Here is a 26,902-nt window from a genome sequence, read left to right as displayed (position 1 = left end):
TTCTGTGGATAGTTGTTTGCTGTGATTTTGGTGTGCTCATAAGATATGAGCGCAAGGTCCTTTTACTCTGCCATCTTTGTCTTGCAACGGCCTATGTAATTTTACCTGATACATACTAAAGTGCTGCAGAACTGCAAGTTTATTGATTAAAATGGCTCATGTTGAGGAGTCACCGCCCAGAGTGTAGGGGCTGTGAAAGTAAAAACTAGTGGCTAATAGTCTTTGGCACTTGAAGATGGCTGCTAATGAACAGTCATATGTATTGCAGTGTCCACAGAATATGAGGCCAGCTAAGCACAAGGTGCACCTGACGTTCCCACCCCTCTTGTTGAACTTCTCCCTGGTTAATCCCTTGTGGGCTGTGAAACCTTCTGCAGGAACCCTCCAATTCTGCTGTCAATCAAGGTGACCTTAGCTGCTATCAGGGTTCATGTCTGAGCTGCACCCTCTGTTCTGTCAGTGCCTTTAGAATGCATCTTCTACCTGATCTGCCTTTCATTGTTGACTTTAGCCTGCTGCGTAGGAGCTGGTATAGTAATCCAGCTCTTATGAATCCATTGCACATTCCCAGTACAAGACTTAACAGATGATAAGACCTGGAAGGGACACTGAAGATGAGTATGACCCTGTCTTACAGACTAAGAAACCGAAACGTGCCCTTACCCAAGCCCCAAAGGCTGGTTTGTCAGCAGCATTAGAGCTAGACTCTAAAGCAGGTGTTTTCTTTTCCTTATGTCTTTTTTGATGACTTTTTCCTTTGGAAAATGTGAAATATAGACAAAAATGAGCTAGTGTAGTGAATCCCTTTGTATCTCCATTACTCAGCATCAACAGTATCACTGTTGAAACAGTTGTGTATGGTCTATACCTCTCCACAGAGTATTTTTGAAGCAACTTATTTTACCTGTAAATATTTTATTCTGTTAAAGACAAGGACCATTTATCAAACAATCTTTTGCTTTTTAATAGTTTTATTTACTTATTTGGCTGTTTTGGGTCTTTGTTGCTGTGTAGGCCTTTCTCTAGTTGCAGCGAGTGGTGACTGCTCTCTCATTGCAGTGCATGGGTTTCTTATTTTGGTGGCTTCTCTTATTACAGAGCATGGGCTCCAGAGCATTTGGACTTCAGTAGTTAGCAGCACATGGGTTTCAGAGCACGGGCTCAGTAGTTGTGCACCGAGCTTTGATGCCTGGTGGCATGTGGGACCTTCCTGGACCAGGGATCAAACCCATGTCTCCTGCATTAGCTGGCAAACTCTACCACTGAGCCACCAAGGAAGCCCTAAGCATAATCTTAATATCATTACCCTTTTCAAAAACAGTAATAACTGCTTTCATCAAAACCACTGCCCCTTGATAAAGTAAATAGCCCAAATCTTCTAACTAGAATGCTGATTTCCTTAGTAGCTGCATTCTGAGGTGGCAGTGTTGGTGACCCGCTTTTACCATTTGATGAATAGAGGGTGAAATACTTTTTGCAGTTTTTGAAGACAAAAAAATCTCACTGAGTTTCTTATATATTTCTTTGTGAGAATTCATAGTACAGCCTTGAGTAGAGAGCAGTACTTACATAATAACCTTGGGAATACTTATATTCTACCTGGGAGCATTACATCGAGAACCAGAGACATTTATTTTCAGATATCACCTTCCTGTCCTTTTACAGTATATTTTCAAGTACATAAAATCTAATCATCTTTGAGTTATCTTCTAGGTCCTCATTATCCTACCTGTCAGTCTGAGCTTCTGAACTACCTCGTGTTAAAGCACAGGCATGGATGGAAATGCAAACCTGATTGTCAGTTATCTGTGATTTGAAATGGTCTGTAGTTCATCTTCTGTTCACTAGAATTGGCTGTGGGTGAATAAAACTGCATTTATGAGACAAGGATTTTTCTTGGTATGGTTATCACATAACTTAATCAGGCTTAAGTAAGTAAGTATTGGTCACTCAGTTGTGCCCGACTCTTTGGGACCCCATGGACTACAGCCCACCAGGCTCCTCTATCTGTGGGATTTTCTGGGCAAGAATGCTGGAGTGGGTTGCCATTTCCTTCTTCAGGGGATCTTCCTGACCAAGGGATCAAATCCAGGTCTCCTGCACTGCAGGCAGATTCTTTACTGACTGAGCTACAAGGGAAGCCCTAATCAGGCTTAGGCATTTAGATTTCTTCATTGGTCTAATTATAATAACAACTGCAATTATCATTTCTTTAATGTCTGAGGGTTTTTAAAATACTTTTTACCTTCTGCTTTGGCCCCAATTAGGGAAGGTCTAACATTATCACTGACTTTATAGCTTCCTGCCATATCCAGTAGTTGTTAGACATCAGATCTGATGGCATTAAATTTAAAGTTCCAAAATGTACTTTCTTTTTCCTCTTTATATCTTGAACTGCCATTTGGGTACTCAGGGTTGACAATGTTTTGGAGCGATGGTTGGTACAGAAAGACCCTACAAGCAACTTGGTGGTGTTTGTAGCTAGATGGCACTTTTCATTGCTGGCCTTAGCAGTCCGACCTTTGAAATGAAGGTAGTGACAACATTACTGAGCATCAGAAATTGCATTCCTGCAGTAATAAGAGAAGATCTAGATCCCTAACAACTTTATGCTTTCTTCATACGTTAACTGTTACATTGTCATGAGCTGAGCGGTTTATAAAAATAGAAATAGGGATGTCATGGTCCTCCCTCCCCAGCTTCTTTATCTAAACTCTTTTCATGTAAAGTAGGAATGCTATTGTTTATTTGGCTTTTTTTCTTTTAAAACAACTATTTTAAAAACTTCTCACAATTATTGTAAACAAAATAGTTGATTGTGAGTATATCAGATTTTTTTTTCTTTTCTTCTTTTACTTTGAGCCAATTTTTTCTAGTCCAAACAAAATTCTGAACCATAATAAACACAGACTTTACTCTTTCCATGGCCAGTGTGCCAATCTCCAGGGCGTCAAGATGCTGTGTTCTAATGCAGAGGGAGCATCCTTGAAGCTGTGTAATTTTGAAGATCCCTCTGGTCTCAAAGCCAATTTAGAAGGTAAGAGTCTCTCTGTAATTACCTTCTCTAAAGTAAAAACACACCATTAAGTAAAAAGCCCAGCAAAATAATTGTTACTGGTAAAATATAACCATAGGGAGGAACATTTCTTCTGTCTTAGAGGATTTGCAAAGGGTTAAGCCATTGTTTGGTCTCAGTGATGGAAACCAGCATGCTGAACTCAGGAAATGTGGCCTCCAGTTTTTAACGAAGCTTCAGCTGGAGATAAGTATCAACATCTTAAATGTCCAAACAGAACAGCATTGTTTTTTAAACTTTTCATTTTATATTGGAATATAGCTGATTAACAATGCTGTGAATGTTTCAGGTGGACAATAAAGGGACTCAGCCATACATAAACATGTATTCATTCTCCCCTAAACTCCCCTCTAATCCAGGCCGACACGTAACATTGAGCAGAGTTCCCTATACTATATAGTCAGTCCTTGTTGGTTATCCATTTTAAATACAGCAGTGTCTACCTGTCCATCCCCATCTCCCTAACTATCCCTTCTTCCATCCTTCCCCCAGGGCACCATAACAGAACACCACAGTCTTAATTGTGGACCAAAATGAAGAACTTCAGTTTGCATAAAGCCAGACAGTTTTTTATCACTTTTGGATGTAATGTTTTGTCTGCGAATTCCTTATTGCTTTGTTTTGTCCATGAACTTGTCATTTTGTTTATTTGTATATCTAGAAGACACATATGGAAAAGGCAATGGCACCCCACTCCAGTACTCTTGCCTGGAAAATCCCATGGATGGAGGAGCCTGGTGGGCTGCAGTCCATGGGGTCGCTAAGAGTCAGACACGACTGAGCAACTTCATTTTCACTTTTATGCATTGGAGAAGGAAATGGCAACCCACTCCAGTGTTCTTGCCTGGAGAATCCCAGGGACGGGGGAGCCTGATGGGCTGCCGTCTATGGGGTAGCACAGAGTCGGACATGACTGAAGCGACTTAGCAAGCAGCAGAAAACACATAACTCATTTCCATCACCATAAATTTTTGGAGGCATATTTAAAAGTGCAAACTCTAGGACCAAATTCCTCCCTCAAAAATACAGACTAAAACATGAATTCTTAATTCATAATATAAGCAAACAGATTGTTAACAAAGAACTCCATATGTATGTACATTGGTCAAGAGACGGATTTATAATTCAGTCATTTCCAAAGGACGCAGAGGTCAACATTTACCCCTGTTAAGTCATCTTGCATCTTTTGAATATAAATGACTATAAATATTTTTAAGTTCAACTGCTCCTAAAATATATTCACTTTAGGTGCTAATCTGAAAGGTGTGGATATGGAAGGAAGTCAAATGACAGGAATTAACCTGAGAGTTGCAACCTTAAAGAATGCAAAGTTGAAGAACTGTAACCTCCGAGGGGCAACTCTGGCAGGAACTGATTTGGAGGTGAGTCACTGAGTTTTTGTTCATCCAGAATGACTGAGTAGCTCCTGCAAAATGTACTTAAATAAAGCAAAGGAGTTGGCTGTTCAATACTGCCAGGTAATGTGCCAACCAGGTTGATGGAATGCTTTTCTTTCAGTTGCTTGTTTAAACAAATTTGAATTCCAGAGCAGAATCTACTTACCTAAGTTACAGATGCTAGGGTTCAGATTTTATTCTTAACTGGAGTAGAATTTCTTTACAGTGTTGTTAGCTTCTGCTGGTACTACAACATCAGCCATAGGTAGACATACATACCCCGTCCCTCTATTTTTATCACAGAGCACGGAGCTGAGCTCCCCGTGCTATACAGCAGCCTCCCACCATCTATTTTACACAAGCTAGTGTGTGTGGGGCAGTGCTACTCTGTCTGTCTTGCTCTCTCCTTCCCTGCCTCATGTCCGCAAGTCTGTTCTCTGCGTCTCTGTTCCTGCCCTGCCAATAGGTTCATCAGTACCGTTTTTCTAGATGGCATATTTGAAGGTTCATCTGGCATTCAGTCTGAGCTGATCTCTCCTCTTTTCCTTGGATCTCCCTCAGGTAGATACATTTGATATATGCTTTTTTAATCCACTTGATTGTGGTTTTCTTAGATTTTAATTCCAAACAGAATTAAATGGAGCCAGATTATTTCTTAAACTTGTTTGGAAATTGAAATGATATCTGTGTTTGAAATCAGGTTCAGGGAAAGCCTGTTCTAAATTGGCATCATATTCTTTTTTGAATCTCAACCTGAGACTTTAATTCTGTCCAGCCAGTCATCTTTTTCATCAGAATTGTCTGGTATATATCATCTTGAGTTGCAGATTGAGCTGGCAGACTGCATAGCTGTTAATGGGTCTATATCACTGTCTGATAGCTCTTTCGGCAACAATGGGCATGTCCTGTGGCTGTGCTATTCAGTCCAGCACCTACCAGCCGCATCTGGCTATTGAGCCAGAGCAACCTAGGGATGGATTTGTAAGTTGTATTTAATTAAAATTCATTTAAATGTAAACTGCTATGTGTGACTAGGAGTATTATACTGAACAATACAGACCTAATACAAGAAAATCTGGCATAGATTGGATTCTAGAGAATAGTATGTCAACATTTAGCTTGTTGATTTTTTTAAATGTTTTCATCTTGCTCTTTTTTCATTATAATACTACGAGTACTGTTTCTGTGTTTTCATCTATCCTTCTTTCACTCTATACTTCCTTCCTATGCAGTCCTATTTAGTCCTAAGGTCCAAAATACAATCCTTAATTCAGTGATCCTGTTTCATAGCTAGCATCTAGATTTCTCATCTGAATTTACCTTGTTCTCTTGATAGCTCTTAGCAGCATAGTAGCAGGCCCCGTTGAACTTGAAGGCAAAAAGAACCAGCTTAAGACTGAAGGTATAAACCTATTATAAGTAGTTACTTAACTTTTTAAATATTGTTACTGTCACCTAAGATGAGGATCTTTTCCCTTTGTTTCAGTTAGCATGTGACTACACATGAGTTCTTTATTTAAACAGTAGAACGCCTCCCTTTATCTGATTGCAAAGACTAATCAGAATGACTGTTGGGGCAGCTGCTAACCCTCTATACTATAAAGGTTATGTGCAGTCACCCTTCTCTCTAACCATCATCCCCACCATCCCTAGGGACTTAGCCAAAAATCCCTGTCCCATCTGTCACTCTCTGATCTCAAGGGAAATTTGAAAGCAGCTACCAGTTGTGGTGGTTACACTGCTGTATATAGATCTGTTAAAACTCACTGAATTGTATACATAATTGGGGGGTTAAAAAAAGGCAATTCCTTACTCTGAGAATGTTAATGTTAGGCAGCTACGTGATACAATTATTAAGTAAAATCCCTTTCTCTGTTTAAAAATCTGAATCTTCCCTACCCCCATGCCTTTCATTATTGTTCATAGATTGTGGTAAAACCATTAAGTCACTCAGTCATGTCCGACTCTCTTGCGACGCCATGGACTGTAGCCCACCAGGCTTCTCTGTCCATCAGATTCTCCAGGCAAGAATACTGGAGTGAGTTGCCATGCTCTCCTCCAGGGATTCAACTCACATCTCCTGCATTTGCAGGCAGGTTCTTTACCACTAGCGCCACCTGGGAACCCCAGAGAGATATATAACTAAATCACTTGGCTGTATACCTGAAACTAACACAACAGGGTAAATCAGCTATGTGTGTTTTAGTCACTAAGTCATGTCTGACTCTTGCGACCCCATGGACTGTAAGCCTGCCAGGGTTTTCTGCCCATGGGACTTTCCAGGCAAGAATACTGTAGTGGGTTGCCATTTCCTTCTCCAAAATCAACTAGACTCCAATATAAATTTTAAAAAAAGAATAAAGATTATCTCAGGTCCCAGAAATCAGTTTCTGATGCTCAGACCCTCTGAGTTTGTCTGGCAGTGGAGCTGCTTCCACTCAAGCCCCATATTCCCAGGGAAGCCCATAAAATTGTTTAGATACATTTTACATTCTGGATTTTAAATGCTTAAAATTCAAAAGGGACATGCTTCATCGTTGACCTTTGTTTATATATATTTGTGGTGGTCAGCCTGAGTAAGCATCAACTAGAGAGAAAAAATACGGCTTTCTCCTAAAACTTCTGAAAGTTTTCCAGAAATAACTGAGTTTTATTCTTTAGGAACCTTTTCCTGATATGCCCCAGGAACCATTTTAAGAAGGAACAGATAAGCCCTTTAATCTGTTAGTTCCATGAACACTGTTTGTGTCCTGCAGAATTGTGACCTGTCTGGGTGTGACCTTCAAGAAGCCAACCTGCGGGGTTCCAACGTGAAGGGCGCCATCTTTGAAGAGATGCTGACACCACTACACATGTCACAGAGCGTCAGATGAGAGGCCTGGAGGGAGGAAGTTGCCGAAGACGACAAAAGTTTTCCTTATCACTCTTCTTTCTCCACCCACTCGGTTATCTAGAAGAAATAACACTGTAAGGGAATTAAAAAACATTTAGAGGATTATGCTTGTTCTCAGAGGTGCATAATGGGGAAAAAGTGACTTTTTTCCCCACATTCTGATTTTTAACAGAGAAGCACTCCTTCAGTAGATTTAGGGAAGCTAGATTAGATTGCTGCCTTTGGAGTGGAGTAGGGGGATTTGCCTGGTGGCCTTGCGACCAGGAATAAATAGTATCTATTATATTTGCTTTTAAATAGGCATGATGTTGAAATACCATCTGGGTTTGAAATGCATTTGAGGAATTTAATTTATGAAAAGCACAACATATGCAATTATATTTATTGACTCTCTAGATGCAGTATGGATATTTAAATTGTTGAACTTTACAATTTTGCAGAAGTTGTTCAGGTTTCTAAATAGCTTTAGTGGGGCCTCTCCTACTTTGAATACCTGTCACACCATGTGAAGATGGTAAGATCAGACTCCCCAAGGCTCTCTTTTCAGGTTCATTTTAAGAATTTTTTTTTTTAAGTACAAAAGAGTAGCTAAATTAAAGAAACCGTGTTACTGATAGAGTGGCAGGAAAGAGACGTCATATATACATCGTCAGCTACATTTGCAGTGGAACTCTCTGGATGGTGAACAATTTACCTACAGCTTTTCACTGAGGTTTCAACTTACAATTTCATTCTAAACAAGTTCCACTCCATGCCAGCCCAGGCAATTTTATCTATTTACACTACTCGCTTAGTTTCCTCCCTGTACAGTCAAAACAAGCATAGGAAGAGAGTTGAAAACCAAAAACCCAAGGCGCATAATTAACATTCATTTAACTCAAATGCCAGATAAACAAGGCCAGCTTGGAAATAGGTGTGAAATCCAAACCCACTGCCATCAAAGCTATAAAATATGAATGAATATGGCAGATTCATCTTTTAGAAGTCAGCAGAACTGCAGCTCTGACCCTACCGTGGGGAACAAAGAATTCTAAACTGACAGTTTGACCATAGTTATCAAAAAGCTTAAATGGAAATAAAGGTTTTCGGCTGGTTCCAAGATGGACTACCAATTCAGTCAGCACCTTGGTTCTTATAGTTCTGGTGTGTTGTCGTTTAATACATTTTAGCCTGGCTTCCTTGAGTCACTTGCTCTGCAGGGGCAGGGCCTGAACTTCCTTACCAGTAACTGGTGTGTCCTTATGTCGACCCCCAAGAGCAGGGATGTAAGCTGTGTCCAAATGGGTTCTGAATTCTCCAGACTCATCTGTGTGAGGCAAGGAATCATTAAAAACCACTTTGTCTCCTGTGGGAGAATGACATGTCTTCAGTATTTACATAGCTTATTCTTCTATACATATGCAAAGCTTTCCTTAACAGTAAAGGGTACATATGCATAAGTGGGAGGAGATAGACCTTTACAGGTGAAGGAAAGCAACTTCAGAAATGAATTATTTTCTTTGCTTTATTATTTTTACCAAGACAGAGAAGTATTGTATTGAGAGATAATCTATTTTCATAATCAATATGTGCCTAAATTATATTTAAATCATTTCACTCTGTACTATATTTTCAATAATTAGAGAATGTGTTGTTCATCCACTTAAGGGTACCTCTGTAGACATAACCTAAACCTGCAGAAGAATCCGAAAGATCCAAACACAGTATGCTTAGAAAATGCAGATTTTGGATCTAATGTGTCCTGCATTAATAAATGATGTGAAATGTTGAAAAGGTGTTTCTTGTCTTGCTTTTGGAAATTAGAGCTTTCCAAATTTACTTAATTTCTTCAGTATGCGTTTTAAGACCGGCCCGGAGGGTCTGTGTGAAAAAGAAGAAAGTGCCTTTAAACTTATTTCTTGAAGCATGATTATTTTATGATTCTCCTCTTAAAATCCACCATGCTAACAACACAGACATTTCATTAATGCTGACCAAAAAAGGCTGTCTTCCAGTAACTCATTTGTGTTACTCTTTAGCTGATGAACATTTTTACCTGTTAGCTTTGTTGGGTTTGTGAAATACATTGTTCCTAAAGTGTTCTTGCCTGACAACCAGGAGAAAGAAGTTTAAGCAGGAAGGAACATTTCAAAACTCCCATTAACCCTTGCAGTGAAACATGATTGTACACACAGGTTTAAAACACAGTTGTTTGGGGAGGGGCGGGAAAGTCTAGAAAAGGGTTTTAAACTAGATAAGCTAATGATCTACATTGAGAAAATTTGTACTCATGTACCTGTTTAGAGCAATATGTATTATGCTGTAATAGTCTTTTAGCTGTAATTTCAAAGCAATGAAATATTGTATATTCATTTTCTTACAAAGTTTACCATCATAAATCAAGAGTTGGGGTATTTTCTCCAACTGTTCATTTTATGAATTGGCAATAAATCTACCCCTAGTCAACTTTAATCTTTAATATATGAAAAACCCTAGTAGTTTTTTAAATCTCCAAGGAAATATTGTCTTTAAAAGGTACAACTCTACAAGGAAAAGCAGTTATTATTTTTCACAAAGTACCTTATGCAAGGATTAATTATCTGAAACCCTGTCACAACCTTAGATATGTCAGCAGGAGTTCATGAGTCCTTCCTGCTGAGATTTTACATTAGGACAAAGAAGGTTTCCATCTGTCATTCAGCAAGATTGTGTGTGTTGTATTCATTCGCTCAGTTGTGTCTGACTTTGTGACCCCATGGACTCCTCTGTCCATGGGCTACCCAGGCAAGAATATTGGAGTGGGTTGCCATTTACTCCTCCGGGGGATCTTCCCAAGCCAGGGATCAAACCCACGTCTTTTGCTTCTCCTGCATTGGGAGGTAGATTCTTTACCACTAGTTCTACCTACTAAATCATTGTTACATTTTAGTAATTTTGAGGTGCTTTTTTTAAATGCTAAAAAAAAAGCCATTTTCCCTTTATAGAGAGCCATACTTTAAAATTTAGGAGATTTCTAAATTTAGGGGGAAAAAATGTTTAAGGGTAAAATTCAATTATTTAAATCCTATTTACTAAATTCAGCTTCATGGCAAATTGATCTGTCGTTGGAACTATGACAAGGATCAGTTTGTCACCAAACCTCCACATTCTATTAATTGTATATTTGTTTGATACCCGATTTGGTGCTGTAGAAAATAAACAAGTTTGGCCTTTGCCCTTGAGATCTATGACAATGCTAAGGCAGGTTTCAAGGGCATGACGCATAGTGAAGGAATTCACAGACCATGTGGCTGCATTCATCTAAAAATTTCAAAGCATTTTTCCAAGACTGAATATCAACTGACGGAAATTGGCTACCAGTAATCCAGGGAAGCTTAACCAGGGACAAAAGACTAACATGACAAGGGTCAAAGCCTCAACTCCCCTTTCATTAGTCTCAACCAAAGACACATCTGCTTCAGCAATACTGTTACAAGCACATCACACCTTAAACAGCATCCATCGTTCAAACAAAATGGACTCTTGTTGAAAACCAGCCTCTCATACCTTCATAGGGAGATGAGGTTCCATTCCTCCATGTTAGAATGGCGCTTAAATTATTCAAAGTGTCTAAATGAGATAAAGTCAATCACTTACATTCTATTTTTAATTCCCCCTAGATTTGCAATTAAAGTTCATCCTCTTCTCTACCCTATCACAGATCTGACAACCTCCACAGAGGTGGCTGGGCAAAGAAGTTTATTTGCGTGGACCAACATTGCTTTTTATGCCAAAATTCTTGTAGATGTAATTAATTATTTCCAGATAACACTGGGCAACAGCTGACTGATCTAGCATCCTACTCAAGGAGAAATTTCCAATCTTAACTCTAAAGTGAATACACATCCAGTTATTTTGAAACAATTTACTGCTTAGCGAATGTAACAGACCTTCATCCAACTGGACATGAAGATTTCATTCTAAGTCAGTTAAAACACATCTTTGATGCAGAAGAGGAAACAGATCTGATCAGGTTAAAAGGTCCTTACCTTTCATTCATTCATTCCAGTCTATTGAATGCTGACTAAATGCTGCTGCTGCTGCTGCTAAGTCGCTTCAGTCGTGTCCGACTCTGTGCGACCCCATAGACGGCAGCCCACCAGGCTCCCCTGTCCCTAGGATTCTCCAGGCAATGCTGGGGACTTACTAATAGATGTTTAAGTAAGATGCGATCTTTGAGTGTCATGACTTTTAAATTAGGAGAAGATAATCATGTATTCAAATAAATATAATAAAGAGTAATGGTTCTCTTTTTAAAATGCTTTTACTGTGTAAATATAGCGTCCATTAGCTCACTTCTGGGGTGGAATGTCTATCTCTGAAATTTAGATCATGAGATCTGCTTTGCAGGGCTGTGATAATGAGCAAGGTTAGCGTCATTCACATGCCATATTATCTCTCATCTTTGTACTCCCACGACCTTTAGCATAGGCATTTGTGTCTTTTAACTCAATAACCATCTACTGAAATGAGCTGAACCTCTGGCTGGTTATTTTTGCACTTAGCACATTCAAACTGCAACATTTCTCCTTAACTTTTTGATACTGTAGAAGGCTTGCAAGAAAGACAACGTGGTGTATATACAGGATGGAATACTACTTCGCCATAAAAAAGAACAGAATAATACCATTTGCAGCAACATGGAAGGACCTAGAGATTATCATACAAAGTAAACTAGACAAAAACATCATAGACTGTTGTTTATATGTGAGATCTCAAACACGATACAAATGAGCTTATTTACAAAACTGAAATAGAATCCGAGACATAGAAAACACATTTAGGGTTACCAGAGGAAAAAGGAGGGGGATAATGAGTTTGGGATCAGCAGATGATACATATTACTATATATAAAACATAAACAACAAGGACACACTGTATAGCACAGGGAACTACACTCAGTATTTTGTAATAACCTATAAGGGAAAAGCACCTGAAAAAGAATATATGTATATATATTTGCTGTACACCTGAAACTAACACAACATTGTAAGTCAACAATACTCCAATTTTTAAAAATAAAGAGACTTACCCGGTGGTCCACCAGTTGAGATTCCACACTTCCACTGGAGAGGGTGCGAGTTCGATCCCTGGTTGGGGAATTAAGATCCTGCATGATAGGGCAAAAAAAGTTAAATAAATAGACCTGCTGTATACGCAGGGAACTCTACCCAATACTCTGTAATGACCTATGAGGGAGGAGAGTTGGGAGAGAGAGAGTGGGTATATGTATGTGTGGGGCTGGTTCTCTTTGCTGTACAACAGAGGGTAACAAGCCTTGTTGATCAACTACGCTCAGATAAAAATTTTAAAAAATAATAGTCAAAGAAGAAACCTGGAGGGTAGAAGACTAGGGGATTTCCAAACTCCTACCATCTACTTTAGCGATTCTGTATGGGTTTGGGACAGTACCAATACTCACTTCTTATTCCTTATAACTCAGCTCATTTTACACATGGGGAATCTAAGAGCTGAGAGCTGCTCCTATACAACCTGACTATACAATTACTATTACATGGGCTCCTTAGTGACAGTTTCCATTTAGCATGTGTGCCATTTAGCATGACTTAGTCTAAGACTGCTATTTTCCTTGAACTCTTGATTGGCCTGTCAGTTTCCTCAAGGGAACTCTACCTAGCTAGATTTTAATCTCTTGAATTGTGGCCTCGACTATAAAAGTCTTAGGTGAGATTTTAATGGCCAAGATTTAACTAAATTTAACAGATACACCAGTGGGTGTTCCAATTATATACACCATTAAGGGCTTGATGTGAGGCTTTAAGAAATTACTATTAAAAAAAGAAAAAAAAACACAGTCTATGTGCAATGCAGTTTACCAGTGGGGAAGATTTCGGTGTCTTGGAAAAGTTTCATATAAAAAGGAAGCTAGAAAAGTGAACAGTCAGATTCAACACACTTCAAAGGAAGCTTGAGATTTGGGGGACTCTCTGCTCTCAAACAGGTAAAATGCTTTGTATTTCTAGCACTTTTGTTTAGACTGCGTGCTATTGTCTATCTATAGGGCATTTTATACCCTAAGGGCTTAAGGCCAGGTGTGGTGTCTATAGAAGCCTTGACCTTCTTGGTCCTTGTCACCTCCAGCCGTAGAGCTCTAGCCTGTGGGGAACTGCAAGAGCTCATCAACCAATATTTGGTTCTGTCTTTAGCTTCTTCCCCACCAATGGAAATTTAATCTGTGAGAATTCCACATGTCATCAGATGGCTGAAGGCCGCTGTGGCCAGGGAGGCAGCTGGTCTGGGACTCGGAGCTTTGAAAAGTGTGAGGTCCTCTCTTGTGCTCACAGATGGTCCAGTCAGCGTCCATGTGGAGGACCAAAGGACACACACTCAGCAAAATGCAATTAGCACCACAGGGTAACCATTTAATGTCAAGCAACTTTTATTAGCCAGAGACTTCTAGTCGGAGCCACTTTTCAGAGCAGATGGCCCAATTTTCTTTATCTCAGGAAAGAATCTCAATCACAGGGGGAGAAAGTACTAAGGTAAAAAGTGAATTTGATAAAGGTGGAATCCTGAGGTTTGGATAAGCAAATAAATAATAAAAATCAGAACAGTTTAATTCTAAAAAGTACTCAACATGTTAAAGGACTGGCTTTGTCTCCAAGGCAAGAAAGTACTTTTATGTGAAAACTGTAGATCACTCCCACTTTCGTCTTCTGCGGGGTGAGTGACCCCAGTGTTAGGATTTTCACCAAAGAGGTCTTTGCTTAACCCAGTCTGGGTCTATTTTTATCACTGTGTTGATATTCCTCAGAATGAAGCCGACTCCCAAACTTCTAGCTGGATTAATCCTGCTGATTCTCTGTGTGGTGGGTTGCTCTGGTCAACACTGGTCCTATGGGCTGCGCCCTGGAGGAAAGAGAAATGCTGAGAACGTGATTGATTCTTTCCAAGAGGTAAGTCCCTCTCAACTTCAAAATGAGACGTGGCTTATGTGATCCAACTGAAGGATACTAAAATCCTTTGTGTGCCCAAGTGTGCTATGGATTCTTGCCCCTGACCCAGGTATTCTTGGGGAGATAGGCACTTCCCAAGTCAAGCCCCATTCCTGCTTTAATTCGGACAGAGACCAGTGGAACAAAGAACAGGAATGATTCCAGAGAAACAGGTGCAAAGGAGCAAGCTATACTCTAAGGATACAGAATCACCAAAAGACCTAGAAACAATAAGGCTTCTCAGGTGGCTCAGTGGTAAAGAATCATCTGCCTGTAATGCAGGAGACCTGGGTTCCATCTCTGGGTCAGGAAGATCCCCTGGAGGAGGAAATGGCAACCCACTCCAATATTCTTGCCTGGAGAATCCTATGGACATAGGAGTCTGGCAAGCTACAGTCCATGGGGTTGCAAAGAGGCGGACATGACTGAAGTGACTTAGCACATGCACAGTATGAAATAAAGAAGCCCAGAATCCTCTCCACAGACTATTTGTGAAGCAATTCTCTATTAACTATGACATATTTAGTAAAAACTAGAAAATTAGAACAATCCTAGTCATAACTCTAAGCTCTTTTATTTTTTTGTATACTTTCTCCTTGTGAGGTTCAAAGTACTTCATTTTCATCACTTCTAGGAAGAAAAATATTCTCTCTCCTTACTATGGCCTCCGGAGCTGCACACCAATCTATAAAAGTGTCTGACAGTATCCCATAAAAAAAATTTAAAAACCCTACGTGTTGCATGGTGCAGCCAGAAAATAAAAAAACATTAACATTTTTTAAAAGGAGAATTGAAAAAAAGTCCCCATCCCAACTCGCAACTTTCTCAGTCCCATAGTCCCCTGACTTCACCTTCCACATACAATTTTTGGTGGAAACGAAAAATCCCATTTCATTTCTTTACCTCCATCTTCAATAATCTTTATTCGCAGATAGCCAAGGAGGTCGATCAGCCAGTAGAACCTAAGTGCTGTGGGTGCATTGTTCACCAGTCCCATTCTCCTCTGAGGGACCTGAAGGCAGCTCTGGTGAGTTACAATGTTAACAACATGGAGCTTTAGAGATGGATGGGTCCTGGGTACCACCTCTTTGGTCATCCTCTTAGGACAACTCCCTCTCAGCCACTGCAGGGCTTACCTTCCTGACGGCCTGAATTCCTCTTGTACTGGGCCCTTGTCATTTCTTAACACCCTTTCTCAGTGGTTACACAGTACTAATGGCCGGAACCTTGTTTCATTTCTTAAATTGAAATCTCTTTGCAAACTGTGTCCACTAATCTCAGCTCTGGCTTAGGAATGACTGACAAATTTCTTTCCATAGCTACCTGTCAGTGCTTCAAGTATATTCATCAAACTCTCTAGATTATTCTCCTCTAGGCTAATCCACACTTTTCCACCAAATTCTTCAAGAGTTCTTGGTATAACACGGTTTTCTCCGGGAAATGTAGAAATCAAAAATGGTGCGCTACAGAATTTTCTTTCTTTTTGGAATAAAAAATCCCCAACTGATCAATTTACAATTCAGAGCTACAGATTTGATTTCTGGTTTTCTGATTGGACAAACCAGTTTCCAAATTCCCACCCTAAATGGAAATCTACTAACTCAATGTAGGTTTTCTATTAAAAAAAAAATATATATATATATATATATATATATGGACTTGAATATAGAAGTTGAATCCTGAATTCAATATTGATATTCTCTGAGCAATGTGGTCCACTTATTTGCAGCAGTTAGAAGGCATTACAGGCTTTCCTGGTGGCTCAGATGGTGTAGAATCTATCTGCAGTGTGGGAGACCTGGGTTCAATCCCTGGGTTGGGAAGATCCCCTGGAGAAGGGCATGGCAACCCCCTCCAGTATTCTTGCCTGGATAATTCTATGGAGAAAGCATTACAGTTCACCTTCAGTTATGGCCAGGAACAGAGAAAGCCTGAAAACATCACATCTGCAGATGAGTGACAGGACAAAGAAGAAGTGGACAGGGACTTCCCTGGTGGTCCAGTGGCTAAGGCTCCATGCTCCCAATGCAGAGGGCCCGGGTTCAATCCCTGGTCAGAGAACTAGGTCCCACATGCCGCAACTAAGACCAGGTATAGCCAAATACATTTTTTAAAATAAATCAGTAAAATGTAAAAACCACTCTTTTAAAAAAAAGTGGACAAATATCTTTATTTCCTTTTTTTCAATTCTACTTACCTCATGATAAAATAAAAGCAAGCTGTGACATTTTCTGAATATGACACTAGAAAGAATTGAGGCAAAGACTGGATTAATAATAGATGAACAAGTCAAAAGACAGACTTCTCTTTCACCTCTGTCCTCACACCCTATACTTAGAAACAATGTATTAATAGATCTTATGTTTATTTGATTTATAAAGCATGATCCAGCTCTCTAGCACTTTATAGTGTGAAAAAAACAAATGGATCTATTATTTAAATATCAATATTTAAAAAAATTTAAATGTCAAAAAAAGTTGACATTCAGCTCAGAAAATCAACTTTGATATATTTATTACTGATTTATTTTTCAGGAAAGTCTGATTGAAGAGGAAACTGGGCAGAGGAAGATATAAATCCACAGGACCAGAAAAACTGATAACACTGAAGTATAATTCTGATTTTGAAATCTGTGACCCATTTAACGTCTGTAAATTGTGTGAATTTCAGAAATTCTTACACCAGGTTGCATGGATTTCATGATGGAAGTGCTCGTATTGGGAATAAAATGGCATAAGTGTTAAGTCTTTCTCTAACTCAGAACTCTGGTGTGGGAGGGCCATGGTAAGCCTCCATGCATACTAGTGTGTTAAGTCACTGAAGTCCTGTCCAGCTCTTTGTGACCCTATGGACTGTAGCCCACCATGCTCCTCTGTCCAAAGGATTCTCCAGGCAAGAATACTGGAGTATGTTGCCAGGTCCGCCTCCAGGGGATCTTCCTGACTCAGGGATTGAACAAGTGTCTCTTATGTCTCCTGCACTGGCAGGCAGGTTTTTTTACCACTAGTGCCACCTGGGAAGCCCACAAGCCTCCAAGGGCGTGCTTCTAAATGTGTTCACAGCGTGGGAGGCGGGGGTGCAGAGAAGAGGAGATAACACAAAGGCCATGTTATTGCTGACTCAAAGAATCACATGGCTCCCTTCCTCCCCCATTCCCACCACCACCCTGCACTCACAGGACAATCGCTCTAAACCCAACACCAACTCAGTCCAGTTTTCTATGGGGTGAAAGCTTTCTCTCTGACCTACAGAAGTTAGATGGGGCCAAGGCCAAAGTCTCCCCACTCACCCCCAGATTGTCTCCAATCCCTTTGTAAGTCAACCAGAGCCTGGGAGAGGCCTCGGGGAAATGAGGCCTCACTGGGCTCCTGGTCCAATGATCCTTTGGGCTCCATTTGGTCCTTCTAGGTTCATCAGAGCAAGAGGTGCATAATAAGGTTTGGACCAAGCCCTAAAAATAGTACTGTTCCCTTGTCTGATTTTTCTGATGATTTCAGTTCAGAAACATATGGATTATAGTCAGTTGAAGACAGGTGTCAGGTGTTCTCTTGTCCCCTGGTCAAACAGCACTGGCACCATTCATTCTCCAGAATTGACTACCTATAATCAGTTCAGTTCAGTCACTCAGTTGGGTCCAACTCTTTGCGACCCCATGAATCACAGCATGCCAGGCCTCCCTGTCCATCACCAAATCCCAGAGTTCACTCAGACTCATGTCCATCGAGTCAGTGATGCCATCCAGCCATCTCATCCTCTGTCGTCCCCTTCTCCTCCTGCCCCCAATCCCTTCCAGCATCAGAGTCTTTTCCAATGAGTTAACTCTTTGCATGAGGTGGCCAAAGTACTGGAGTTTCAGCTTTAGCATCAGTCCTTCCAAAGAAATCCTAGGGCTGATCTCCTTCAGAATGGACTGGTTGGATCTCCTTGAAGTCTAAGGGAATCTCAAGAGTCTTCTCCAACACAGTTCAAAAGCATCAATTCTTTGGCGCTCAGCTTCCTTCACAGTCCAACTCTCACATCCATACATGACCACTGGAAAAACCATAGCCTTGACTAGACGGACCTTTGTTGGCAAAGTAATGTCTCTGCTTTTGAATATGCTATCTAGGTTGGTCATAACTTTCCTTCCAAGGAGTAAGCGTCTTTTAATTTCATGGCTGCAATCACCATCTGCAGTGATTTTGGAGCCCAGAACATAAAGTCTGACACTGTTTCCACTGTTTCCCCATCTATTTCCCATGATGTGATGGGACCAGATGCCATGATCTTAGTTTTCTGAATGTTGAGCTTTAAGTCAACTTTTTCACTCTCCTCTTTCACTTTCATCAAGAGGCTTTTGAGTTCCTCTTCACTTTCTGCCATAAGGGTGGTGTCATCTGCATATCTGAGGTTATTGAGATTTCTCCCGGCAATCTTGATTCCAGCTTGTGCTTCTTCCAGCCCAGCGTTTCTCATGATGTACGCTTTATAGAAGTTAAATAAGCAGGGTGACAATATACAGCCTTGATGTACTCTTTTTCCTATTTGGAACCAGTCTGTTGTTCCATGTCCAGTTCTAACTGTTGCTTCCTGACCTGCATACAAATTTGGACTCAGGTTCGTGACATTGTACAGGAGACAGGGATCAAGACCATCCCCATGAAAAAGAAATGCAAAAAAGTAAAATGGCTGTCTGGGGAGGCCTTACAAATAGCTGTGAAAAGAAGAGAAGCAAAAAGCAAAGGAGAAAAGGAAACATATAAGCATCTGAATGCAGAGTTCCAAAGAATAGCAAGAAGAGATAAGAAAGCGTTCCTCAGCGATCAATGTGACGAAATAGAGGAAAACAACAGAATGGGAAAGACTAGAGATCTCTTCAAGAAAATTAGAGATACCAAGGGAACATTTCATGCAAAGATGGGCTCGATAAAGGACAGAAATGGTATGGACCTAATGGAAGCAGAAGATATTAAGAAGAGGTGGCACGAATACACAGAAGAACTGTACCAAAAAGATCTTCACAACCCAGATAATTACGATGGTGTGATCACTCACCTAGAGCCAGACATCCTGGAATGTGAAGTCTTGCTCTGCTTCATTCTGTATTCCAAAGCCAAATTTGCCTGTTACTCCAGGTGTTTCTTGACTTCTTACTTTTGGATTCCAGTCCCCTATAATGAAAAAGACATATTTTTGGGGTGTTAGTTCTAGAAGGTCTTGTAGGTCTTCATAGAACTGTTCAATTTCAGCTTCTTTAGTGTTACTGGTCGGGGAATAGACTTGAATTACCGTGACATTGAATGGTTTGCCTTGGAAACAAACAGAGATCATTCTGTCATTTTGGAGATTGCATCCAAGTACTGCATTTAGACTCATTTGTTGATTATGATGGCTACTCCATTTCTTCTGAGGGATTCCTGCCCACAGTAGTAGATATAGCGGTCATCTGAGTTAAATTCACCCATTGTAGTCCATCTTAGTTCGTGGATTTCTAGAATGTCGACGTTCACTCTTGTCATCTGTTTGACCACTTCCTATTTGCCTTGATTCATGGACCTAACACTCCAGGTTCCCGTGCAATATTGCTCTTCACAGCACTGAACCTTGCTTCTATCACCAGTCCCATCCACAACTGGGTGTTGTTTCTGCTTTGGCTCCATCCCTTCATTCTTTCTGGAGTTTTCTCCACTGATCTCCAGTAGCATCTTGGGCACCTACCAACCTGGGGAGTTCATCTTTCAGTTTGTATCTTTTTGCCTTTTCATACTGTTCATGGGGTTCTCAAGGCAAGAATACTGAAGTGGTTTGCCATTCCCTTCTCCAGTGGACCACATTCTGTCAGACCTCTCTACCATGACCCGTCCATCTTGGGTGGCCACACATGGCATGGCTTAGTTTCATTGAATTAGACAAGGCTATGGTCTGTGTGATCAGATTGGCTAGTTGTCTGTGATTGTGGTTTCAGTCTGTCTGCCCTCTGATGCCCTCTGTGCCTACCGTCTTACTTGGGTTTCTCTTACCTTGGACGTGGGGCATTTCTTCACAGCTGCTCCAGTAAAGCGCAGCCACTGCTCCTTACCTTGGACGTGGGGTAGCTCCTCTCGGCCACACTTCTGCTCCATCGCAGCCACCATGCTTCATCAAGACAGTGTGGTATTGGCACAAAAACAGAAATATAGACCAATGGAACAAGATAGAAAGCCCAGAAATAAACCCACGCACCTATGGGTACCTTATTTTTGTCAAAAGAGCGAAGAATATTCAATGGGGCAAAGACAGCCTCTTCAATAAATGTTGCTGGGCAAACTGGACAGCTACATGTAAAAGAATGAAATTAGAACACTTCCTAACACCATTGTGCTTATGCTAAGTTGCTCAGTCATGTCCAACTGTTTGTGACGCCATGGTCCCTGCCAGGCTCCTCTGCCCATGGGATTCTCTAGGCAAGAATACTGGAGCGGGTTGCCATTTCCTACTCCAGGGAATCTTCCTGACTCAGGGATCAAACCCGTGTCTCTTTCTGTCCCCTGCATTGGTAGGAGGGTTCTTTACCACTAGTGCCACAACTATGCCTAATTATTTGTGGTGAATGAGTGAAGGAACAGGACTTATGACATTAAATAACTAACAGAAAACCATCAGCTCACATGCCATGGGATGAATGGGGTACGGGTGGAGAAAGAACCAAACAGCTTGCAGTTTTGATTGCTTTTAGGCAAAGACGGTTCTGTGACCCCCACAGTACAAGTTTAAAACAAACAGGACCACCTGGAATGAAATGAGACCAAAAGAGACTGTTGAGTGTGATACGTCAACAGGGAAATGTTCAGGAATGAAGTCATCTCATTAATAGTATAGTGAAGTTGCTCAGTCGTGTCCGACTCTTTGCAACCCCGTGGACTGTAGCCCACCAGGCTCCTCCGTCCATGGGATTCTCCAGGCAAGAATATTGGAATGGGTTATCATTTCCTTCTCCAGAGGATCTTCCTGACCCAGGGATGGAACCTGGGTCTCCCACATTGGAGGCAGACGCTTTAACCTCTGAGCCACCAGGGAAGCCCTAATTAATATAAGGGTAATAATCAACTAAATACACAAACTTTAAAATACATTTCCATTTTTAATTTAAAAAATAAATTACAGCAAATCTGAACAAAATGTTTTCTACTTCAGTGCATATCTTCTTACCCACTTTGTGTTTGAAACCCAACTAGTTCACACAATCAAGGCAACTGGGCTTTTGACAAAGTTTGGATGAACAATTCACAAAATGTGGCTAATGGATAAGTCTGGGATGCATAGCAAGCAGATAAGCCTTGGCTGGACTGTAAGCATCAGCCTGAAATCATGAACTTAAAAGGAAAACATTCTCCTTTTGTAGAGTAAAACTAATAATTCCACTTTCAACCCACCCAAAGGGCAACTTACCTTTTCCAATTTAACTTTACAATACTACTTAGTCATGAGGTAAGGATTTAAAAGCTTTGGAAGAGAAACTTAAGATTTCTTCTGACTCTCCACCCCTCTTTTTCATTCACTTAAAAGAAAGCTAGGCCTGAAAGGATTCTAAAACAATCATGTAACCTCAAATACACACACACATATATATGTATACATGTACTTTATATGAAGAAATTCAGGTTAAGGTCCAGGGACTGACCAAATTGACCTGGCAAACGTACACCCTTTATAAAGTCTTCTTGTGTGTCGACAGTAGGGTTTTTTCCTTTTCATTAAACCTGCAAAATGACAGGAAGGACAGTACAAATGGAAGGGCCCTCTAAATGCCTTTGATAAATGACAGCAGATGCCAGGGAGGCTTCCATACGGCTGGGAGAAGCCTGTGGCTCTCTGAGGTGGTAACTTGAGTGTACACTATTATCAAATTGGATTCATCTGTACACCTAAGATTTGTGACCTTAACTGTCTGAATGTTACACCTTAATTTCAAAACAAGAAATCACCCCATGACCCAAGGGCAAGCAGAGGGAAAGGAGTCTCCAAGCTTAGAGTTAGAAAAGGCAGCTTATAATCGCATATCCTGCTTGATCTCTGGCTCTGTCTTAGCGATCTGAGGGTGGCAGTTGTTTTTTTAATGGGTCTGACAGGGGAAAACAACTGTAATTTTGGAATCAAGGCATGAAGGTGGAGAAGGAGAAAGCAACCCCTGGCCCAGCACCTTATTTATGGCTTCCCTTAAGGCCAATGCCACTGTCTTGCCACTCCCATGACACACCACAATCCTCGTATCTGGGGCTGTTCCCTTTGAACACATTGGATTGTCACAACCTGGGTGTTAGGACAGTGTCTGACATTCAGTAAGAGTTTAATCTATGCTACATGAAACGATTCTTGGAAAAAAAAAAAAATTCAAGACAAGTCGCCAAGATGGAGAGAGAGAGACAGGGAAGAAAGGATTTCAAACAAAAATTCCATAAACCAGCATCCACAAAGGTTGCGACAATTTGGGGGCTACTTCCAAGGGCTTTCAATACTTGAGTTCTTATCAAGGAAAATAAGGACCAGTTGCTTCTTCAGTATTTCACCTACCTTTATGGTAATCCTAAAGCTTTGCAGCTTTCCTTTTTTACTTCAGGACAGACATTACTTAGGATCTTTTGTCAAATGGGACTCTTTCTGACCAAGAGTGAGTAGTCCAGTGTCCTCTGGGACCTCTTATTCACCACATGACCTGGAATCCTGTGTATTCAGGCAGGAGAGATCTAGGATTTGCGTGAATGTGGGAAGGGAATCTTATGGGAAAACGTTATGTCAAAAAAGGAAATGTATTTGGGCACTGGTCTATTGGATGTCCCTGTGTGCTCAGTCACGTCTAACTCTGTGATCCCAGGGACTGTAGCAGCCAGGCTTCTCTGTCCATAGGATTTTTCAGGCAAGAATATGAGAGCGGGTTGCCATCTCCTCCTCCAGGGGATCTATCTTCCTGACTCAGACCAAATCCTTGTCTCCTGCGTTAGCAGGCAGATTCTGTACCACTGCACCCCTTAGGAAGCCCCAACCTCTGACCAAAGGCCAGAACTTACAATGTACCCTTGTGACTTGAAAGGAACATGCTTCAGGTTTCTTTCTTTTGTGACGTAGTTTACATCCTTCTATTTTAATGGGAGCATGTAAAGCTCATGAATCCCCTCCAGCCAGTCTGCCTTGCAACTTCTCAGAAGCTGCTCTGGGTTCCAGGTCAGCCCTGCAGATTCTCTTCCTCCTCTTCTCGTGCCACTTAAAATCAAGTCCAGATCTTTAAAAAAATTTTTTTTGGCCAAACTACATGGCATGTGGAACCTTAGTTCCCCAACCAGGGATCGAACCCACCCCCCCTGCATTGGAAGGATGGAGTTTTAACCACTGGACCACCAAGGAAGTCCCCTGTCTTCAGGTCTTGTTAACAATTTGTCCCTAGTAACATATAAGATGCTACCTTTTAGAGAGGGACTGTTGTGTGCAGAACTAATCTGCACTCACCCTCCAAATTATCTTCTAAAAAAAATAAAAATGAAGATCGATCATGCTTGTGGAGAGCTTCAAATATTATGTCGGCCCAGCAGAGACAAGAAAGGCCCACAGAATGAGGATCTACTTCAGAGTCAGCCTCACTTGAACCCCCGGCAGTCTGCGTGGGAGGGATGACCTTTTTTGAAAGGCAAAAAAAGCTCAAGAGAATTTAAAATAATTCAAGGGGGTGTGCAAAGCTGAGAGAGGCCATAGCTGGGTTGATTCAACCCTGAACGGGTTACTTCCAGAGCCCTGGCTTCACATCTTTCTGCTACATCACATGCGGGTGCTCTGAGTGGAGCCAAAGAAAGAACACAGCACTAGCAAATATGCATTCTCATTTCTTCAGTCACCCTGGACACGTCTCAGAGGCTTTACTTCCCTGATGCTGTGATGAACTTACACGTCTCTCCTAGGAATGGTGGTGAAACAGGCACCCAAAGAGGCAGGCAAGAAAACCCCAATTTTTGGAAGTTAAATCTCTCTCTCTCTCTCCTCTGTGTGTGCTCAGTCACTCAGTTGTGTCCAGCTCCTAAGGGCTATAGCCACCAGGATCCTCTGTCCATGGGATTCTCCAGGCAAGGTTAGTGAAGCGGGTTGCCCTGTCCTTCTCCACAGAATCTTCCCGACCCAGGGATTGAACCCAAATCTCCTGTATCTCCTACACTGGCAGGCAGATTCTTTTACCACTGAGCCATCTGGGAAACCCCCCACCTATCCTGGACCTCAAAGGCAAGGTGACCTGGCCAGGCTGCCGAAGAGTCCCTGGTGAGCATACCCACAGGCTGACCCAGGACATCCATACTCTAAATGTTTTCTATTTTGCCATAAAAAGCTAAGTAGTACAGAAATTATCTGGGACATTTCCACTATTGTTCCAGCTAGGGGTAGGGACTGAAGAATTCATAAGGGTTGTCTTCTAGAGATGTTATCTAGGTATAAACTCAATGAGAAAGCTGGGTTATTAGGGAGAGTCTGTAGTAGGATTTTCTGTGTTTAGCCTCAATTTCCTTATCTACAAAATGGGGGGTGGGTACTGGAGGACTTTTAAGGGCCGTCGAGCTCAAAAGGTCTTTAGTTCTGTGTGGCTGTTTACGTATCTGCTGATAATATTTGATCCTCTGAATCACCCTACCTTTTCTTCTGAAAAGAGGCCTGATGAGGGTACCGTGAACACATCATCAAATCAATTAAACAATCAAGAAGGAATAAATAATCAACAAGAGATATTGCACTGTATTCTCCAGGATAAAATCAGGTTGCAGATGGGGGGCCACCAAACCATTCCAATGAGATCTCGAAGCAAAGCAGTTCAATCCAGGCTTCTAAGTCCCTTATATCCAGTGATCTGAGCTCCGAGGTAATAGAAGAAACTGTGCCAAAGTCAGAGTCTTGGGAGTCTGTGGTAGGAAGAGGTGACTGCCGTGCAGAGAGGACCATTAGCTGGGAGTGTGGGGAACTCCTGGGAAGGTGGAGGGGGACAGTTTAGGTGGGTGGGGGTGGGGGAAACAGAGGCGCTCAGGGCTCACGGTTGAGTCCACATTCTTTCAACGATGATAGCCATTCCTACTTGAAAGCAGCCAATCTCCATGAAAAAGATGTTCTTCCCGGAAAAAAAAAAAAGCACAGGGAAACCTCAGAAAGATAGATAATTTTGGCTACCAAAGTACGTGATGTTGGTCTCTTCCAATAGGTTATATCACAGGGTGTGTCCACATGAGAAAACAATGTCTTAAGTACAGCTTTTCAGAAGCAAAGCAGGAAATTACTGTAAGGAGTAGGTTTGTGAGGCTTTTCCCACCACCAGCACCAACGAAGAACTTATCCAGGCTCCTGGAGACCCTGGTGGTTCTGTGCTGGAGGCTGAAATGTAATAACGGTGAGGGAGAAACACAGGAAGTGGCCAACTATGGAATTCCACATGGGTTGGAGGAGAAATGGCAGGGCCTCAGGCATGGATCAAAAAGACGCTTTGGAAAAGACGAAACCAGTGTTGAGCTGGTGAACCTCAGTTCCAGATCAGGAAAGGAGGCCAGCAGGGACCCCGGGCAGTGAGGACCCTGCTTCTCCAAGGCCAATTCCCAGGCATCCGTGGTCCAGGTGCTCAGAGCTCCAGAGAGAGGATAAGATCCTTACTGGGATCCAGGCTCAAAAGAAAGGATGCCGGATTTCCGTACTTTTGGAGGTGGAGGGGGCGGGACTATGGCCTCTCTTCGGACAGGCAGTGGGGGTGCAATCTGTTGGGGTGGATACACAAAAGGAGACATGAGTCTTCCCTTTCTTCCTAATTTTGCCTTCTCCTCCACAATTCCAACATTCAGTGTTAGCTTAAAAGTGACCTGAGTTTATCTACAAAGCCTTTGCAAGGCAAAATTTTAGAGACATGACTAGTTTAATCTCCCCCTTTTCCCTTTTGTGTGTGTGTTGCTCAGCTGTGTGCAACTCTGCGACCCCATGGACTATAGCCTGCCAGGTTCCTCTGCCCATGGAATTCTCTAGCCAAGAATAGTGGAGTAGGGTGCCATTCCCTTCTCCAGGGGATCTTCCTGACCCAGGAATCGAACCCAAGTCTTCTGCATTTCAGGCAGATTCTTTACCATCTCAGCCACCAAGGAAGCCTCCCCAAAATAGCATTACTATGTGTTCAGCCATGTACGATGCTTTGCAGCCCCATGGACTACAGCCCACCAGGCTCCTCTGTCCATGGGATTCTCCAGGCAAGAGAACTAGAGTGAGGTGCTATTTCCTACTCCAGGGGATCTTTCCGACCCAGTGACCAAACCTGTGTCTCTTGTGTCTCCTGCATTGCCAGGCGTGTTCTTTACCACTAGCGCCACCTGGGAAGCCCGTATGTATAGTAAGGGCTCAGTAAATATGTGTTGAATGAATAAAGGAAACCACGGGAGGCCCTTCCAGAATGACTATCCCTCATTCACTCAGGTGTGAGTCAGAACTCCTGGCTTATTTCCCTCCTCTGGACCCAGGGTGAGGGCCCTTCAATCCAATGAAACATCTTCCTTCCCATTGAAAATGCCTCTCTCTCTCAGGAAGGAATCAAAAACTGATCAGAGTG

General features: G+C 41.7%; 3 protein-coding genes across 5 annotated transcripts in view; 2 read left to right on the top strand and 1 right to left on the bottom strand.

The window, feature by feature from the left end:
* The window catches only part of KCTD9 (potassium channel tetramerization domain containing 9), an 80,287-nt gene extending 71,148 nt beyond the window's left edge, over window positions 1-9,139 (top strand). Inside the window, exons 10-12 of the mRNA XM_061425876.1 lie at window positions 2,932-3,037; window positions 4,325-4,458; window positions 7,230-9,139. Of these exons, the coding sequence (XP_061281860.1) occupies window positions 2,932-3,037; window positions 4,325-4,458; window positions 7,230-7,346 (357 nt within the window). The 3' untranslated portion in view covers window positions 7,347-9,139. The remainder of the gene's footprint in view (window positions 1-2,931; window positions 3,038-4,324; window positions 4,459-7,229) is intronic.
* Window positions 9,140-14,154: 5,015 nt separating this feature from the next.
* GNRH1 (gonadotropin releasing hormone 1) lies at window positions 14,155-17,565 on the top strand. Its single transcript, XM_061425879.1, has 3 exons — window positions 14,155-14,301; window positions 15,272-15,367; window positions 16,875-17,565. Exons 1-3 carry the CDS (start codon window positions 14,161-14,163, stop codon window positions 16,914-16,916), a joined length of 279 nt encoding a protein of 92 aa, XP_061281863.1. The 5' UTR covers window positions 14,155-14,160; the 3' UTR covers window positions 16,917-17,565.
* A 7,473-nt stretch (window positions 17,566-25,038) lies between these two features.
* DOCK5 (dedicator of cytokinesis 5) overlaps window positions 25,039-26,902 on the bottom strand; it is a 283,905-nt gene continuing 282,041 nt past the window's right edge. For all 3 annotated transcript variants that reach the window (XM_061425870.1, XM_061425871.1, XM_061425872.1), the window contains one exon: window positions 25,039-26,066. In XM_061425870.1, the coding sequence (XP_061281854.1) occupies window positions 25,962-26,066 (105 nt within the window). In that variant the 3' untranslated portion in view covers window positions 25,039-25,961. The remainder of the gene's footprint in view (window positions 26,067-26,902) is intronic.

Source organism: Bos javanicus, chromosome 8, assembly GCF_032452875.1.
Source record: "Bos javanicus breed banteng chromosome 8, ARS-OSU_banteng_1.0, whole genome shotgun sequence".
Lineage (NCBI taxonomy): Eukaryota > Metazoa > Chordata > Mammalia > Artiodactyla > Bovidae > Bos > Bos javanicus.
This window is presented reverse-complemented; position numbering and strand designations above follow the sequence as displayed.

Bases quoted from the DNA above. Each gene is read 5' to 3' on its own strand.
- GNRH1 (XM_061425879.1), top strand. From the start codon at position 14,161: ATGAAGCCGACTCCCAAACTTCTAGCTGGATTAATCCTGCTGATTCTC. The intron at 14,302-15,271 runs GTAAGTCCCTCT...CTTTATTCGCAG, and splicing joins TGATTGATTCTTTCCAAGAG to ATAGCCAAGGAGGTCGATCA. The intron at 15,368-16,874 runs GTGAGTTACAAT...TTTATTTTTCAG, and splicing joins GGGACCTGAAGGCAGCTCTG to GAAAGTCTGATTGAAGAGGA.